The sequence below is a fragment of the Lepisma saccharinum genome, chromosome 13 (assembly GCF_977018435.1).
Source record: "Lepisma saccharinum chromosome 13, izLepSacc3.1, whole genome shotgun sequence".
Lineage (NCBI taxonomy): Eukaryota > Metazoa > Arthropoda > Insecta > Zygentoma > Lepismatidae > Lepisma > Lepisma saccharinum.
In genome coordinates, this window is record NC_139241.1 from 53,275,490 (window position 1) to 53,294,279 (window position 18,790).

Genomic DNA, 18,790 nt, shown 5'->3' on the forward strand with positions numbered 1-18,790 from the left:
AAGAGGTTTCGAAGAACACAGGTCAATGTACCTCTGTACCCCCCCCCCCCCCGTTTCTGCGCCACTGCTCTTACATACTACTACTGAATGTAAACAAAGATTTATCCTACATACATAGAACGGCCATATTGGAAGCGACACCAGCGCTACAGAGCCTTGAATAACGGAGTGTGGAAAACGGTACGGTTCTGGGTTCTCTGGCTGGTTCCACTCGAATATGATACCGCTAGAGGCGCTGGTGTTGGTCTCGGTGCATGGTATTCGTCTGCTTATAATGGAAGTAAATGGAGTTTTCGTTGCAAGGTCTGATTCATTTACATGAAGCATTTCTATGAATGTGATAATTGATATGATATTTAGTACAGTGGTCGCGAAGATATTAACGAACATTCTAGACAGTCGACCACGTCCTGTTATCGTTATACTTTCATTAATAATACGGGAGAAAAAAATACGCGTGGAATGCTCTTGGTAATTAAATTTTTGTGTATGAATTAGGTTCATAATTATTATCTTCATCATCATTTCTTTTAAAGATTTACACACTGAAGCATTTTTTTTTTTATATATTTACTGTCTCTATTCTTCCGCTTTAAACTAATCGCGGCAATGATGATAATGATGATTGCATGAAACGACAAGGGGAAACCCACAAAACGTCCTTAATGCCATCGACATGAGTGTAAGGAAACCTTCAGACCAATGGGACAAGCGACACGGGATGTTTACACTGATGTGACTAGTGACACAGACACTTCCAGACTGTAAAATAGCATTCATTGCGCATGAGGGTCGAAACAGCAAACGACACGTTCATATGTCGTATTTGCATGCTACTTGTTACTTCGGTCGGAAAGCTCCTTAAAGGAAGGGTGCTCAGACCGAAGCGACGCGCTACAGGGGGAGTTCCCAACTACGTAAGTGACAAGCGACAGCCTTGAAGCGACACTTCAGTCTATTAGCAAGCGTTTGCTGCTAATTGTGCGAACAACAGATCTAGGCGACACGATAAGCCACATATGTCGCTTTGTCGCTTGTGTGTCGCTCAACTGGGCCATTTCCTCAATAGCTTGCAACTTGTTGCTGTGGTTTGTTGTACGCGCATACGCGATGCAGTGAGTGTCTTGCTTCAGGGATAATGTGTACCAAAGCGGCACGCGACACTTATGGCTTGAGGATTTCACCAATCGAACGCTGGTCTGTGCTGCCCGCCATGACTTTCCAATGTGAAATGTTGCTCTTGATTCGCTCGTTTCCAAGGGACATGTGTCGCCTCTCGCTTCGGTACGAAAGTTGCCTTGGACCGAAGGATCCGTGTCGCTTTGGTGTGAAATCCTCGTATCTTTTGTCGCGTGTTGCTTTGGTCTAAAATCTCCTTGAGGAAACGGTGCAGTCAGAGCTTGTGTCCCTACGGTTCGAAAGGCTGCATTGATTACCGACTGCTCGCTTTCAAGCGACACTTGTGGTTTGTCGCCTCGGTATGAAATATCTCTCAGGATACTATTTATATTCTAATAACTAGAGCCCGGAAGTTCAGGCATTTATTTTCATTAAAATAGGCAGGCAAAAAGGCATTTATAATGTGGTAAATAGGCACTAAATATGAAAAAAAAGGCAAAATAAACCGAAAAAAGGCACATTTAGAAGTCGCTTACTTTTATCTATAATTTCTGGCAAAATGTTAAAATCTAAATTGGGAAGAGCATTTCGATTTTCTCCGTCTTGATTGCACATAACTACAAGATGCTTTTTAAGTTCTAAACATTCATTGATAGTCGTCTGTCAGAGAGAATGTTTTTCATAATAGAAAATGATCTTTCTACTTCGACAGAAGTTATTGGAGCATACATATAACAAGCTAATGTAGCTGGACTCATTTTGGTAACAGCATTTTCAACTTTTAGAATATCACAGATTGTTTTCAATTGTTTCAAGTTCTCATTTGCACTCACTACCCGTTAGCACTTTTCCGCAACAGCTGACCCCTTTTCTCCTGGCACTTCCATCATCTGCTGCATAGATTCCTCGAAGATTTTCATGGATGCTATAATTGTAATTGTCTCTGGCAATGCACCATAATGTGCAAAAGTAAACTTGAATAGCCCAGGAGTTTTTTCACTTCATGAATTGAAGCCGCTTCATTTTCTGGAAGAGCATCGATCACCTCACTGATTTTTTGAAGGTTGTTATCATAATATATAGCTGCTGATATCCAGGTTCCCTATCTCGTCAAGACTGGTTGCTGAGGTAAACTAAGCTCAATCGCAACTTCCTGAAATTTTCGGGTTAGAGAGGGAGATTTCAGAATTATTTTCTTTGTGTTCAAAATCAACCTGTCCACTTCAGCAGTCAATCATGCACAAGAAATGTTAACCGAAAGGCAATATCCTGACTCAGCATGAAATACTTTTTTCTCACACTTTTCTCCTTCAGCAATGTTGAAACATGTGTGAGTTCAATATTACTTAAATAAGGCGAAAATTATTCACATAATAAACGGAAGAAAAATAAATGCCAACAACGTTTTTTGGGAGAAAAATAATTTATATACACATTTTTTTTTTAAAAAAAATGTCAAATTTCATTGAAAAAGGCAAAAAATGCATTATAATTAAAAATAGGCAGTGGGGTCCCAAATAGGCAAAATAGGCAAAATGAAAAGGCTTCCAAAACATTCGAAACAACATAAGAAACGTATATCCGGAAAAATTTTATCAATATATGCAGTAGATAAAAAGAGGCATTTTGCCAAATTTCCGGGCTCTACTAATAACATAGAAAAATAAACTCTAATACACAGTTCAAGACCCGACGTCCGGAATCACATTGCGATGTTTCTTCTTGTGTTACGCACGCATGCTATTTATTTATTCATTTTATTTTACTTTCTTTCCAAATTAATGCCATTCCGTGACTGCAAATCACTCCACAAATATAACTGTTTCCATCATCACGTACCGCCTTTCACGACAAACAAATCGACATAATATATTCCAAGAACTAACAAAGCCGCATTTCTTTCATAAGAAAATTAGCACCGATACTGATCGCACTGCCATCTATGTTTTCATCCGTTTGGGGAACCAGTTTCTTGGGTCGTTTTCCACACTACGTTATTCAAGGCGCTGTACCAGCGCTCAGGTGGTAATTTCAATCGCGAATTTGATGAAGTGTTGGCAGATCGTAGTTATGAAGTATCCCCGTCCTAGTCTACTCAATTCCAATTCCAGAGAGAAACAATGATGCAAGCACCGGAAGAACGCATTCCCACGTTGCATAATTATAGTTCTGGATTTGGCCACCGACACCCACGCCATTAGAAAAGGGATGCTATTTCCGGCAGCGCTGTTTTTCATCCGAGGAAAAGATACGTCTGAGGAATCCTGTAGTTCTTTGCCAACATTATTGGCTCAGATATCCTCCGTATGAGGGGCGCTCCTATAAAATATATTCAGTGTTGCCACGACGGTAAGGGAAAAAATAACTAATTTTCCAAACATATGCGTTTCGTCTCTTATCGCCATATGTTGTTTTGGATAACGGCTGATTATGAACATAACCACCTAAGAAAGTTTGTACTTATGCCAAAATAACATTTCTTTCGCGTCTTGAACACGTTAATTGGATCGAATCCAGTATGTTACAATTTGAGGATTTTGTAACACACACGAAGTTAAAAGCCTAGTTAGTGTATTTCTTTAGAACTATGAAAACAGCATGGTATGTGACAGTCTGACTTTAATGATTGATTGAAATAACATTTTTGGGTGCGTCAGCAATTAGGCTATTTGCTTCCGTCACATTATACAGGCCCAGCTCCTTAATATAACTAAAATGAACGTCTGTCTCTGAGGATTAAAATCTCTTTACTTAGGCTAAAAGCTGAGGCTGTAAAGGGGTACTCAGCACATATGGACAAAACTCAGGACAACGTACAGCCCTAAAAAGAATTATGCTGATCTAACGAGAGATTTGCCCGGATTTTTTTTTTATCTGAAGAGGTGTAAAGTCATTTTTCACTGCAACACATTCACGAACTAGGCCATTGTGGAGGTAATGTGATAAGCACCACGCTCCGGCCGCCTCAACTACCAAGGTACCATTTATTAGAGGCCGAGTAACACCCAGAACCGTTTGAAAAATTATCACCCACCCGAGGAATCGAACCCGACCACTGACTAGACAGACCAGTCACTGCAGCTCCTTTTAGAAGTAAGTGGTAAATTTAGTTGCAAACTAGCCATAAATTTGGCACTTGTGAAACAAATTACGGGATGTTCCAAAAAATGTTGTTCCTGTATTAGCATGTGTTTATATACCCATTGGCGAGTGTACTGGTAGACTCGCAATCTGGCTACAGAAGGCTTCGAATTTGAGTCCTGGCATGGTTGTTCATATGTTAGCTTCTCTTCAACAGTTTCATCTAATAAATCACTCCTATCGTCTCAGTAAGATGGAAATGACAGAGAGAAAGGACATAATTTAAAAATAAGGTATTTATTCTTACGTTAATTGACGATGATTTTGTTTATTTTGAAGTAATATCATCACTATATTTTAAGAAGTAAGAAAAGCTAAATATTAAGGACAAAACATAGATGTATATTTCTAGAATGTTCTATATAAGCAGGGGCGGCGCCAGGGGGTACTTGCGCACCCCTTAATTTTCTTCCGCACCCCCTACGTTCAACTGAAAACACTAACCCTTAGAGTGTCACATTGACCGCCGAATGTTAGATACTGAAATAAGACCGTTAATATAGTATCCAACAGACAAGCACTCAAAGAGATGCCGATACGTGTACTTTTCTGTACTGGCGGCAGCCTCTGAAGATCAGCGCCCGTTTTTCTCCTCTCGTCAGCATTGTTGTTATGAATGTTTTCTTCTTTTGTTTCTTCAAGTGGTCTGTTTGTGGTTTTCGATAATTGCCTATAACTTAATGTGAGTTATGGTTTTTCTCTTGTTCTTTATTGCTTTGTTGATAAACGGTTTATTTTCGTTTTCAATGTCATCTCAGTCAGTGATTTATGTTAATCAGTGGGGGCGATTAGGGTAGCAGTTGCGTCCCGCTATTTGCTCCCGCACTATGCTAAACCTTCTCTACCAAGAGAAAGTAAACAGTCCTTGCCCCCCATCCCCCCCGTTTTGAAAGGTTGCATGCATGTCTAATGCTTATCTTGTTTTCAACATCACACCGCCTAAATTTCTTTCCGCACACCCTCAGCACCCCTAGATGATTAATCCTGGCGCCGCCGCTGCATATAAGTGCTGCAAATATGTGTTAACAATTCGAACTAAAGATCACAGAAGTATAGTTGCAAGTAACAGAATTTCTGTTAATTAAACACGAAGTAAATACCATTCAATCCAGTAAATTCTAAATTAAATTTAGACAAAAGTATTAAAAAAAGAGTACATGTATTTCCACACTTAACAATTCGACCTTGTACAGTGGGATCCGTGAGTATTATCGTGCAAATTGTCCATGACTATTTTCTTTAATTCTTCTACATCCTGAGTGTTTTTAAGCGATGGATTTTTATGTATGCTGGTGCAGAAGTTGTCAACAGCTTGTTTTGAGTTTTCTTTTAATTCTTGAAGCTCTTATTGGGTCAAATAAAGTGCACGAACATGGTGATGGGCAATTTGCACGATAATACTCATGGATCCCACTATACGTACACATTTGTTAAGATACAGCGTTATTAGATGATCAAATAGATTCAACCACCAACTCTCGAATATCGGTTTTGGGCCGTCTGAAGGCACCCGAATGTCAACCTACAGGCTAACGAGGCTCTGGTGTCTGGGCCGTTAGAATAATCCCTTACGGGGCTGTATGTTGCTTCTTATGTAAATGTCTCTTATGTAACGTCAGCTCTTGATTTTAGTGTGAACATTTTAGTCTTCATATCATTATTATTAGTATTGATTTAAGCCTCTATAACCACCCTTCGAAAGTTATATTTTAGAAGTAACTCAGTTATAAGTTTCTTATAAATATAACTTTTATAACATGCATTAACTGCATATGGACAGCTCTTTTTTACTGATTACTGGACCTCGGATTTTTATGTAATATCAAAGTACAAAATGTACATAAATATGTAACAAAAATTGATAAAAATATGTATTATCAAAAGGATATGTAGCTAAATGTGTAGTATCAAATAATACGTTATATTAATAATAACCGAGTATCCAAGCAATTTCAAGAATTCGGCTAGATATTTATTTAATTTAAACATATTCAACATAATTCTTAGGACTTGAGTTGTTCATATTAAAATTTGTATCAAATTTATAAAGTAAAAAAAACACAGCAACATGTACATATTTATCAAACCAAATTTGTTAACTATTAATTACTTTTCACATCGCAAATTATTGTGTATTATGTAAATATCAAAGAGAGATCTTTGTAACTTTCGAAACAAATTGTAAAAAGAAGCATCTACAGATAGAACAATCGGATGAAAATACTTTTGTAGTTTTTGTACAAGTGAAGGAAACATGTAACTCGCTACGTACAGGAAAGTAGCTTTCTTGTCCACCGATGATAAGTTTATAGGTTCTTTGCCCAAACCTAAAAGCGAAACGAAAATATGTAACCAGAAAGGAGGGGAGAAGCTTCAGCATATTTCGATATGTAACAGTTACCGTATTTTTTTGGTCTTCAGCTTGTCTTTCGATATTGCGATCAATTTTAGGTGAACGTAAGCACTATGCATCTCATTGATTAGAAAATATGACATCATATGAGGTACAAATTTTCATCATGATGTTTCAGAGATCGAAAACAGGAAAAGGATCAAGATAGGAAAAAAATTACCGAAATATCTTGATTTATGTAAAGTAAATTAGCAAATATGTAAAATATGTAAAAATATGTAAAATAAAACTTATCCAAAATCATGTCAGTTATATAATTCGTTGACATTTTCCAGTTCAAGGTATGTATCTATAAAGGAATTGAATATGTAATTACATACAAATCCGAGCTGTACTGATGACCAATGAGAAATTAATGTGTTATTTTTTAAATTTTTATAATAAACCATCTTCTCACACAAATATATAATCATTCGGTGTGTCTTTTGCTAAAAATGACAATATTCGGCTACTGATTTCAGGGACTCACTGTTACAATTAACAGAAGGCTATTAATTTGCATTCTAAAAAGATTTCTAACAGTACAAGTTTTACAAAGTATATTACAGTAATCAATTTTTAAAGAAAATTAACAACTAATGACAAGAGAATATCAACATAAATACAAGTGACATCTTGTGAGCCAGTCTTCAATTAACAGCCGTGACTATGGGCAAAAATGGTCACAATATACTTGTACTGTTATAATATTTATTGAATACTCAACAGGGGTCTCGCTTATCTCACAAGCCTCAAACAACCTCCCCACAATTCGCCTTTTGACGTTAGGTTATTCTTGTTATGTCAGGGACGACCGATTCTTATATTTATTTCAACATAACCAGTATTTTTTTTATGGCGGTACGCGATGGTACGCCGTACCCGCTCTTTTTTATGAATAAAAAAAATATAATTTTTATATGGAATCGGTCGTCCCTGTTGATGTTTAGTTCTGTTGATCTAAAAGGTATTATTTATGCGAATAGAACTAAATAAAGCAAGCCTAATCTAACAACGAAGGCATTTATTGTCAAAAAGCTTGGTGTATGTTTGCCGAGGATGGTTTTTCAGGGTTATAGACCCTAATGACTAGCTACCAAAATACATCATGTGCCCAAGGGGGATCCTGGTCACGCCACTGATCACTTGGACTACGCGGTTTATGAAAGATGATTCAGCTATGATTTAGCTCAAGATGTAGCAGAAAACTAAAATAGGAAAATTTCTAGTGTGGAAAAAGGCAACACAATTATTTTTCCAAAAGTAATTAGTTACAGTTAGTCGAAAATATATAATCCCAAAGACTGCAAGCCCCTTATTTATAATTTACTAATTCTATTTAGTATTTCGTTGTTGATGAGCGGCATGTCCCGTACTACGCGACGAAGTCTGAGCTCTTAATTCCACTGTATACACAGATATTGTAATCGGAAGTGGAGCTACAGCTTATATTGAGATCGGAAACACTACGTGTCTCTACCGGGTCCCCTTGATTACAGAACAACGCCCTTACTACTACACTATAGAGAAGGTCCAAATAGTCTAAATGTTAACGCACCCAGTTGAATCTGGCATTATAGCTCTGTCCGAAAGGTCCAAAAAGCAGTCTTGTTGGAAGTGACGTCACCTAGTGGAGGAAAGCGCCAAGTAAACGGGCAACCTAGCCCATAGCGCGCAGCACGCGGTATTGCAGTCTTCTTTACTAGACTTCTGCGCCCGTTGTTCATTTGTTTGAAATCACGGAAGTCGAAAGTCAGCCAGATGTTGGTTGTTGCTCTTCTAATATGTGGAAAAGCATGTATAAGAACATTTTAAAATGCTATGTGATTTCTATGGTGAAAAACAAGTGTTTTAAAGGCGGAGAAAACAATGTGTTCTTAGTTTTATCTACCGATCGTATTTGGCGCTGCAGTCGAAGTGCAATTTGAAAGATTTCCGCTTCCAGTTCAAGATTTCGAGACTGAACTGCCAGACCATTCTCGAAAGATGTACGCTTCAAATGCGGTCTTGCACCTTTCGGACACGGCCAAAAGAAAACAAAACAAACAACATGCTGAGGGACAATTTGCCTTCTATAATATTTACCGATGCTAAAAAATATATACTCTTGACAAAGAATGTACAATGATTTTTGAGTTACTCTGTACTAGAATATCAATGATCATACCTAAAGAAACTCTGGCGGGAACTGCATCTGGGTCGATCCAGAAACTGACCCACGAACAACTGACGATCAGCCCACAAGGGATGTATACTTGCAGCATGAAGTACCCTGTGTGCCTCTTCAGGTGGAAATTTACGGTTATAGTCGAAACGTTTTCTGCTCACACGATATGGAAAAAGAGAAAAAGGTGAGAAGTTACGTGGAACAATAACATTTCGTCATATTCTAAACGAAATATACTTAAAGCTACAACATGTACTTTACACATACACAGAGATCCATACCCACGCTCATACTTCGAATTGTTACCGCTTGTCGGCGCTGGCTGTCAAGAGCTTGTAACAAACTTTATTCTTACCCGTATCTTTAACCATCGGATGCGCTTACCCACGTATCGATAGCCCAGTCTAGTTCACTGCACTTTTTGACAGTAGGTGTAGTGAAAGCAGAGGCGTCTCGTGAACGCATGCGTCAGTTATGGGAAAAAGGACAGCCTGCTCTGCGACGACATTCATGAACATTTCTACATTTTAATTTCTTCATATAGGAGAAGTATTTATTTTACACGAGAAAGCTCAACTAAGTTTATATTACATTTCTTGGATCTGAAGTGATAGAAAGTAATAATTATTTTCCCACAATTGACGCATGCGTCACTTCATATCCAAGAAATGTAATAATATAAGCTTAAGCCCGCAGCACACGGAACTGGATTTCCAGTAGGTATGCCCTAGTTGGCGCTGGACTGGCTACCAATTTGCTAGTTTTCGCCTCACACGATACTTATTACCGCACTTGTCGATAGACTTTTGTTCCCAAACGAGGGAAGTTGTAATGGCGACCGCGTGAGATGTAAACACATTTTTCAAAGCCGATAACTATTCAACCGAGAGGAATAACGTTTGGCATAAAACGTTATGAGGTAAAAAACAATGGCGCTGCTTAAATACACACTTTACAACGTTTACTGTACACATATGGAAGAATATTTTAGTTGTTTTAAATGTAAACACCGTGCACTCAGCATAGATAGTGTAACTCAACACGCCTTTCATGCTGTATACGTTATACATTGCTGGAGTAACACTCGGAAACCACAGACAAAAATGCTCCTTTGCACACTCGCAGATTATCTTCACATGGCGAAACTTTGGTCTGATAGGCTGTTCCACAGAATCCAGTCGAGGAAAGCAAGTAGCAATTAGAACATGTCCTATTCCTCCAAACCAGTCAAGCAGTCAGCCAGGCGGCCATGATTGCTACCTAGAAAGTTAGTTCAGCACCAACTAGGGCATTCATACTAGAAATCCAGTCCCGTGTGATAGGGGCTTTAGTTCAGCGCTCTCGTGTAAAATAAATACTTCTCCTATATGAAGACATTAGAATGTAGAAACGTTCATGAATGTCGTCGCAGAGCAAGCTGTCCTTTTTCCCACAATTGACGCATGCGCAGCATGCACCGCATGCGTTCACGAGACGCCTCGAGTGCAGGTGTATCGCGGTGTCAGCCTGGTGCAAGGAAATGACGTTCATGAACCAAGTAGACGAAAAACGGAGTTAAGTTCGGAAGATTCAACAAAATGCCTGTCTAAACGCTCATTTGATCAGTTAGCACGCACCACGTGACACCGCCCCAGAACGTAGTGCAAACGGTACAGACATCAGATACACTACTTGACACCAAATCAACGAAGTAGACAAGTAGGTGTTGCACCGTGTAACCAACGCGACTGCAGTCAAAACGTGCAGGGAACTAGCCGGGAAGGGAAGTCCCCTCTAGCAGTTTCCCATTTCGCTTTAAAACCGAAAAGAGGGAAATAATTCACGTGCAGTTTCGCCATTTATGTGTTTTATATTTGAATTCCCGGGCCTCCCGATGGCGCAGTGATAGCGTCGTCGCCTTGTAATCAATACCCCGTTCGATACCCCGTGGAGGCACTTAGTGGTTCGGGTCCCACTTTAAACTGTAGATCCAGTCCCGATTAGCCTTACTGTGCAAAAAATGGACTTAAAATACGAAATCAATCAATATATTTGAATTTTCGTGTCGCTTACTACGTGTACGTACATGTGGATATTATAAGAAGACCAGTTGGTATGTAATTACCAATTTCTGGAACATGCCTGACGTAAATTATTTCCCTCTTCCCGGGTTTAAGGCGAAACTGAAAAAGGCGAAAGGTAACTTCTCTATTCACCTCATATTTCAATGTAGATCAACCTCCTTTTATGTTCTGATAAGGCATAAGGCGAAATAAGAAAAGGCGAAACAAGAATACATGAGCCAACAATATACTTGCATGAAATCTCTTTAATAATATACCTCGTATAAGCGCATGCCGTATTAAACTTAGTACAGCACAATCATGATTCAACCATAGTTAAAATACACATTTTCTGCGTCAGATCCAAGTCGTGAATATGCCTGCCAATTTTATTTCTTAATATCACAACTAACAAATTCTATATTTGTGTCTGAACAAAGATACATACACTCACGCACACACACATATGCATACATGTATTACATATATGAGGGATATTCAGAAAGTAAGTTCCGTTGGCAAATTTTGCGCTGCGGTCGTGATGGTGTGCATGCATGCCGAGTTCTTTGGTTCTTTGGCAATACACAGACACAATTTTCAGAAATTGCAAGAACGTTTACGTATCGTTCTGTGTGTTTATAACGTTTAAGAAAATCTACAAGCATGCAGTATGTAAAATGCGGTCTGTAATCCGTTTCTTCCATGAGAGGAACATGAACAAGCCATGAATGATTCGGTGGTAGGGAGAATTCACACTGGCAGAGCCACGTGTCGCTTGGGAACGAGCCAATCAACAGTACCGTTTCACATCGTAGCGGCATAAAACAAGCCTGCGTTCGATTGGCGAAATTCTCAAGCGGCACCTGTCGCTGGTCGCTTCGGTGTGAACTCCCGTACGGAGATGGGTGCAACTCTTCAATGTAGAATACGGGAATGTGCATGATAACTCTCTGAGTGGCCAATCAACTGTTGTGTATGACCATTTGGTGCGTGCAGTTGAAAAGAACATTACAGAGAAAAGACAATTCATCTCTTTATGTAACTTTCCCTTCATTTCAACGTGAAATCATTTCTGAAATTCTTCCTTGCTGGCCAGCGGTTCCATGACAACAAAGAGGTACATCGGAATTTACTTTCTGGATAACCCTCGTATATATCCAAACCCGTTTAAAACGAAACCACTGCAAAATACATACAATATCAAAAATTAATTAATTACAAATACATAATTTCACAACATATAAATGGAACCTTAAACCATATCATTTTTGAACATTTACATACGGAAATTTTAATTACTCATTGAAGCATGCAAACACAATATTCTCTTGTTGAATCAATACCCATTATTCTTCTGTCTGTGCATGTAAAATGAAAATGCAACGTTGTAATTTTATGTGCATAGCATGTTTGTTGTTCTAAAAGAATGACACGTTGAGAAATATCATGTTTTAAGCGTGCTCCTTGTCACTTTTACATTTCAGTTACTCCCCTTGTACATTCAAAAATGTTACTACATCATAATATACGGAATCTTAACATACTATTTGAACACACAATCGAAGAACGGCAACCAAAGATTAATATTGACATTAATATACTTCTGATTAGAGTACTGCAAGGAACCACTTTGTATTGATATTACATTGGAACTTCAATTGAATGTGACAATCAAAGAGCTTATATACGCTCTTTGATGACAATAATCGTAGACGCATATTATGTAAAATATTCGTCCCGGCAGTTTCAGCCCATGATCACCTGATTCATTTTCATACATAGCTGTATTCGTAAGAGAGACAATAAACTAGATTTTAACATGGAGATAATAAGTATGTTTCCTTAAGTTTCATCATGGGCATCGAGAGGGGGGAGTGGGGGTCGAACGGGTCGGTGAACCCCCCCTGGATATTGACATCTTTCATTTAAAGATACAAGAAACACGAAAGTTTGTTATTTATTATTGTTAAGAACAGAAATAAAGTTCATTTAGTTAGTATTGAAAAGAATAATCAATGTAGAAATGCATTGGATCGAAAACATTGAGTAAAAAAATACAGGAACAAGGTTATATTCTACCATTCCATCCAAAGAACTAATGGTTTCACGATTTTCGACGTTCTAATAATTACAGTTGTAGGTTAGAGGTCACACAATACACTTTATAAAAAAAATACCCCTAACATTTAAAGCCTTCTCTTGAATGAGACGTGCAAAGGTTAATATCAAAATGCATTTCAGATACTAAGTGCATAAAATGCAATGAAATAATGGATAACAGTTGTGCTGGTATTCACTCGTTTGGTGGATCGAGTCTCCCCATTTATATAATAATAATAATTATTTATTATTTGGAATAACATTTATTTTTGTTAGTTTATACTATTTATTATTGTATAATAACATTTATAACCGTGGTAATAATACTTATTATTTATCTACTATTCAATTTTTATCATTTGCCTGACCCCCCCCCCCGCAAAAATTTCTGGCGACGCCCATGCATACAGTATATGAGAGCCCACTAGCACAGACAAATTACGGTTATACGTGTTCTACTGGGCTTCGAGAGTATACCGCTCGTTTTGCCTGCCCGAGCGTTATTAACTGTGTACTTTTTGCATGCCTTAATTACCTATTGGCTATTTTATATCTAAATATATTCTACCAATAATTTTCGTCTCTCGTTTTTACATGAACACACTTCTTTTTGGAGGTGGTGGTGATCGAACCTACAAGAGCCCTTTCTTTTTACTAAATTATAGTTATGAACTATTATTTTTAGATCTTGCGAATATTTCCTTTTAAACTGCAATTTGATTGCAGAAATCATAATAAACATTTGGAATCCTAATGCACAAAACAGATTAAAGGATCTTAGTAAAATTGTTTCTGAAAATACACACGCATCCTCGGATTGCTGGCATGTTAACAGTTTCGATGTCCTCGCTTTTACGGAATAGCACAGCGCTCACAAACACATACACACATAGTGGTGACAATTGATCTTCCACTGATCTTAGTGAGGGGAAAGTTAAGGGTTTACATTGTGAAAAATTAACACTGTATAAGAACACAGTGTTACCAATTAAAGAACATAAAATACCAATACGTGTTTATTTCTAAGTGAAAGGGGTAATATTGAACTATTTTCAACTTTCTCACCTCGTTTATTTTTCGGTTTCTTCTGCTCCTTCGTGGTTATTTTTATCATGTCGTACTGTGCCAGGCTAACTCCTTCCTCTTTGTCAACTGGGTTTCCAGTTTTCCACTTGTAAATGACGTCATCTGTGGTATAGCCATCTATCGGAGAAAAACAGAAGCTTGAATCAATCAGTTGCTAATCACCAGCACATAAAATATAGTACACCTCGAACTTTATATTGTAAAATTAATTTTCTTGCAATGTAGTAATTTCCGCCGCAATTTTTAACTAGAATTGGGAAGAGAAACGAACAAATTTAACATAATGTTATGATTGTGTCAATGTTGTAATTTGCACAAACAGAAATACATATGTGAGAAATGTAAAAAATTCCCAATAATAAAGGAGCATTAATAGAGAGTAAAAACATTTATGTAGCCTCTGATTACTTAGAGTAATGAGGTAAAATACTTAAGCAAATAATTAATTACCTTTACACTCATATTAATAAGTGAACTTTATGGCATTGAATAGCTACACTAGCACAACCTAGTGGAGAAATTAGGTTTCAGTTTCCTTCTGTGAATATTGTGTGGTTTGTATCAGGGCTGCTTTGTATTCTAATGTTTAATAATGTTGATGCTAGCTTAAATTTTAATGTTACTTAATTGTGCACAAGGACTAAAGATTCACTGTTGTTTACAGAGGCGAATCCACGAATTTTTGTCTGGGTCGGGCAAGTACTTGGAAAAACGAACCAATAATAATAATAGTAATGTTATTATTATAACATTATTATTCTTAATAGTAGTAGTATCAAAGATGATCATATCCACGTAAATTACGCAAAAAGGGGTTAGAAGTCGATACTAAAGCATTTGCGGTGGATCAAACGATTTAAATTAATATTTCAACACGTTCGATTTCACATTTATAATGGAAATCAAGCACACAAATTATTTTTGTGAGAAAATGTTTGATAAATGCATTCCGAATATATATATATATTTTACATTAACATGTATAAATTTCATGCACGATATATGTGTCACACATATGCAACATGGAGCGACGTAAAAAAAGAAAATACGTATGCAAATTTTCTTTGATACCAAACCAAAAATTATATAAATTCTCTCTCAAATGTGCCCGGTTCTTTTCCTAAAAAAAATGTTCATTTATTTAAGACAAATTCTCTCTCTCTGGTAATTTACAATGCATTACAGAAAACAGTGACATATTGCGAGCGAAGTGAGCAAGAACATTTTTAGATCCAATTTTTTGGAAGACTGAAATTAATATTGATTTAATAGGACGCAAATAATTTCATTTAGATCATTCGGCGCCCAGTGCCGCTCCCTAGCTACGGGCCTGAAATTGATAAGACTAAGAAAAGCAGATATTGCGAGCGAAGCGATCAAGGAAAATTTACGAAAAGTATTTTGATTTGCATAAAATTTGAAACTTGGAGCGGTAATTGCCCCTCTTGCCCCCTCCCCTTGAACTCATTTCCGACCTAGGTTGGGGAACTCATTTCCGTCCAAGATTGTAGAGGGGGGGGGGCAATGCCCCCCTGTGGTTGCGCCACTGGTTGTTTAAGAGTGCTGTGATCCGGTCAACTTCGTGTGGCTAGATTTATCGTCACACCGGAACTTGAAATTTTAACATGTTTCAGTTTTATGGTAGTGGTGATTTTCATTTAGAATATCAAGTATGTTAGATGCCAATGCTACACACAATAGCATCGAGACTGCCGACAGGAACAGCATACTAATACTGACACTTTTAAGGCCTAAGAACTTCGTGAGTAATGAACGTATTGATGAATCGTAGTAGTTGATTGTAAGAATCACGTTCCTACGTTGGGACCCAATTTAAATTTTCTGGTGCAAAATATCGCTTCTTATTCCAAGACGTCAGCTCTTATCCAGGGCCGTCGCCAGCGGGTGAACAAAGGTGGGCTCTATCCCACTCTCTCTACCCAATCAGAAAGGTGACGATATAGAGAGAAAGAAATACAGACACAGATAAAGAGCTAGAGAGAGAGAGAGAGAGACAGAGTGAGAGAGAGAGAGAGAGAAAGAGAGACAGAGAGAGAGAGAGACAAAGAGACAGAGAGAGAGACAGAAATAAGCACAGAGAAGAGATAAAAAGGGAAAGTGTGTGTTATGTTTGTGAGAGAGAGAGAAAGGTGAAGATATCGAAAGAGAGAAAGAAATACAGACACAGAGAAAAAGCTAGAGAGAGAGAGAGAGAGAGAAATAAGCACAGAGAAGCGATAAAAAGGGAAAGTGTGTGTGTGTGTGTGTGTGTGTGAGAGAGAGAGAGAGAGAAAGGTGAAGATATCGAAAGAAAGAAAGAAATGCTGACACAGAGAAAGATCTAGAGATAGAGAGAGAGGAGAGAGAAACGAAAGCTACAGAGAGACGGGGGAATGGAGAGAGGTAGGTAAAGATATCAATAGGGAGAAAGACACACAGAGAGAACTAGAAAGGTGGAGAGAAAGAGAAAGCAGAAGGGAAAGATATCGAGAGAGAGGGATAGAGAGAAATAGAGAAAAAACGAGAGAGGGGTAAAGAGCTATAATTTGTGAGGGAAAAGCCGGAAAGGATGACGAGAAGAAGCAAGTAGAAAGAGTGAAAGAGAAAAGGTAAAGAAAGTGGACACAAAGATAGAAAACAGACAAAGAGAGAAAGAAGAACAAAGAGAAAGATGGAATAGGAATTCAGAGAAAGAGAGAGAGAGAGAGAAAAGAAACTTCGGTTTCATTTGCAACCTACTCTACAATATTTTAAAAATCTTGCATTTCCCTATTTATTGAGACATAAATTTCTATGCTATGTATACATTTCTGTGGTATTAATTAGAAATAAGGTAGAACATGAACTTATGCTTCTATATCAATTTATACCATCCTTTTGCCCATTCGTGTAATAATAATAATAATAATAATAATAGGCCTAATAATAATAACTGCTGATAGGTCTATTCATTTCAGTAAAATTATTACAATAATTTCTAGATGTGCGCCTCAGAATTTTAGCAAAGTACCTTTCTTAGTGGTGAGATCGTTCGTTCACTAATTGTAAACAATCCGAAAACATCCCCACAACAGCAGTTACAAATGACAATGAATGCATCACTACGCTGCTTCAGCCAGTGTAAATGACGACCACCATCTGCCAACAAAAGACGATCGACGACGGACAACATAAGCAGGAACATCTCGACACCTCAGTCACTTGGTTGTCAACGCCTTGCCATTAGCATTTTGCACGCAGCCCAAGTCGTAAACCTTAACCACACTGGCCGGCCCCTTCTGTCGCGATATGTCAGCGAAGCACGCTATTTCTGATCCCGCGTAGAAATATTCTGTTACAACCTGTCACGACTTCCAACTGCTTCAGCTGTGGAAGGTTGTAGGTGGATTATTTTGAGATGTGACAGACGTCTGTGCACGTGCGAACAGGTTCCTATTGGCAGCTGGCAAGAGCAGAAATTACCAAACTACTCAAACCCGACTTGTGTCTATGAGATTGCTACTTCTAGTCTGAACTTACAAAGTACAGGGTGAGTAAATAGTCCCTTAACAACTTTTTCTGCAACCTCGAAAAGATGAACATGGTTACAAGCATGCATTCATAACTTTTTACTCTATTAAAGATACGTCGAAGAAACCTTCACTACTGCATTTCTCGTGAAATGTTAACCTAACTTGATATATCAGCACGTTTCAATTTAAAATTTTGGAGTTTAATGGCGGTCAACAATATGGCGGACCTCTGCTTGACACCAATATGGTTCCCGCTTAGCCTAACCTGTTTCTATCATAACCAACTGTACCCAGCATTAACTCCTTTACATTTTATATGGAGTGTTAAGGGACTTTCGACTCACCCTGTAGGTTATTTCAGTCTCTTTTTCTTCTTTTGAAAAGTATTTAGTGTCCTTTTTGCATAAGCATACGGTTGTTAACTCGTTCGAGCTACCCTGCCGTTACGTTTTAATGTACTAATTCTTAGCTTCACAACGGCATTCGAAAATAAGGTTTACGAAAGATATCTTTATTACCAATTTAGACCACGAACTCTTTACTTCGGTGCATCTTGCTCAAATGTAAAGCTTAGGTCAAACAAATGAGGAACGACATTCTCGAAGGGTGCGCCGCCACGGGAAATGTTGGCAGTGAACAAACCATGTTGCAAAAAAGTAGTAGGTATTCAGTGTCCAATTAGACCACGGCTGTGAGGAAAATTCCTTCGCTACAGAGAACCGTAGCATTGATATTTTGTAGAAATACGTACTTACGATAAATGTGATACTTACAGCTGCCTATTTCTAATGGACAATTCTGCGAATCCAATGGAAATTTTCTTAGATGCATCGAACAACTAGCTTTTATGGTCAACCTGCGAAAGATAGATCAAATTAATATTCTGTGTTCAGTATTCTTACCTCACAGAAACTGCAATTATAGTAAGGCGACTTTTCCAAGAAAATGTGCCTAGAAATGATCGTCGTAGGAACGTCACCGCCACAAGCGGCAACACTATTTTTCTGAAAAAAGTCATCATGGAGAGTGAAGAAAATAATGTTGCCAACTTCACAACCTGGGACGGTGGTCGCCATATTGGATTCAAAATGGCGACAAGTCAAATACACTTAGCTTACTATTTCTCACGATATAAACGTTACTATGCTACACAGATTTGCAAAACTAGTGGCATTCGAAAGAGAAAACTCCAACAAAGTATAAAATTACCATCAAACTACATTTTCTAGTT

General features: G+C 38.0%; 1 protein-coding gene across 1 annotated transcript in view; it reads right to left on the reverse strand.

The window, feature by feature from the left end:
• Positions 1 to 18,790, reverse strand: part of LOC145997288 (gamma-aminobutyric acid receptor subunit alpha-6-like) — a 210,232-nt gene that overhangs the window by 9,570 nt on the left and 181,872 nt on the right. The window contains exons 4-6 of the mRNA XM_083134179.1: positions 18,333 to 18,415; positions 14,027 to 14,164; positions 8,820 to 8,972 (exon numbers count right to left, since the gene is read on the reverse strand). Of these exons, the coding sequence (XP_082990305.1) occupies positions 8,820 to 8,972; positions 14,027 to 14,164; positions 18,333 to 18,415 (374 nt within the window). The remainder of the gene's footprint in view (positions 1 to 8,819; positions 8,973 to 14,026; positions 14,165 to 18,332; positions 18,416 to 18,790) is intronic.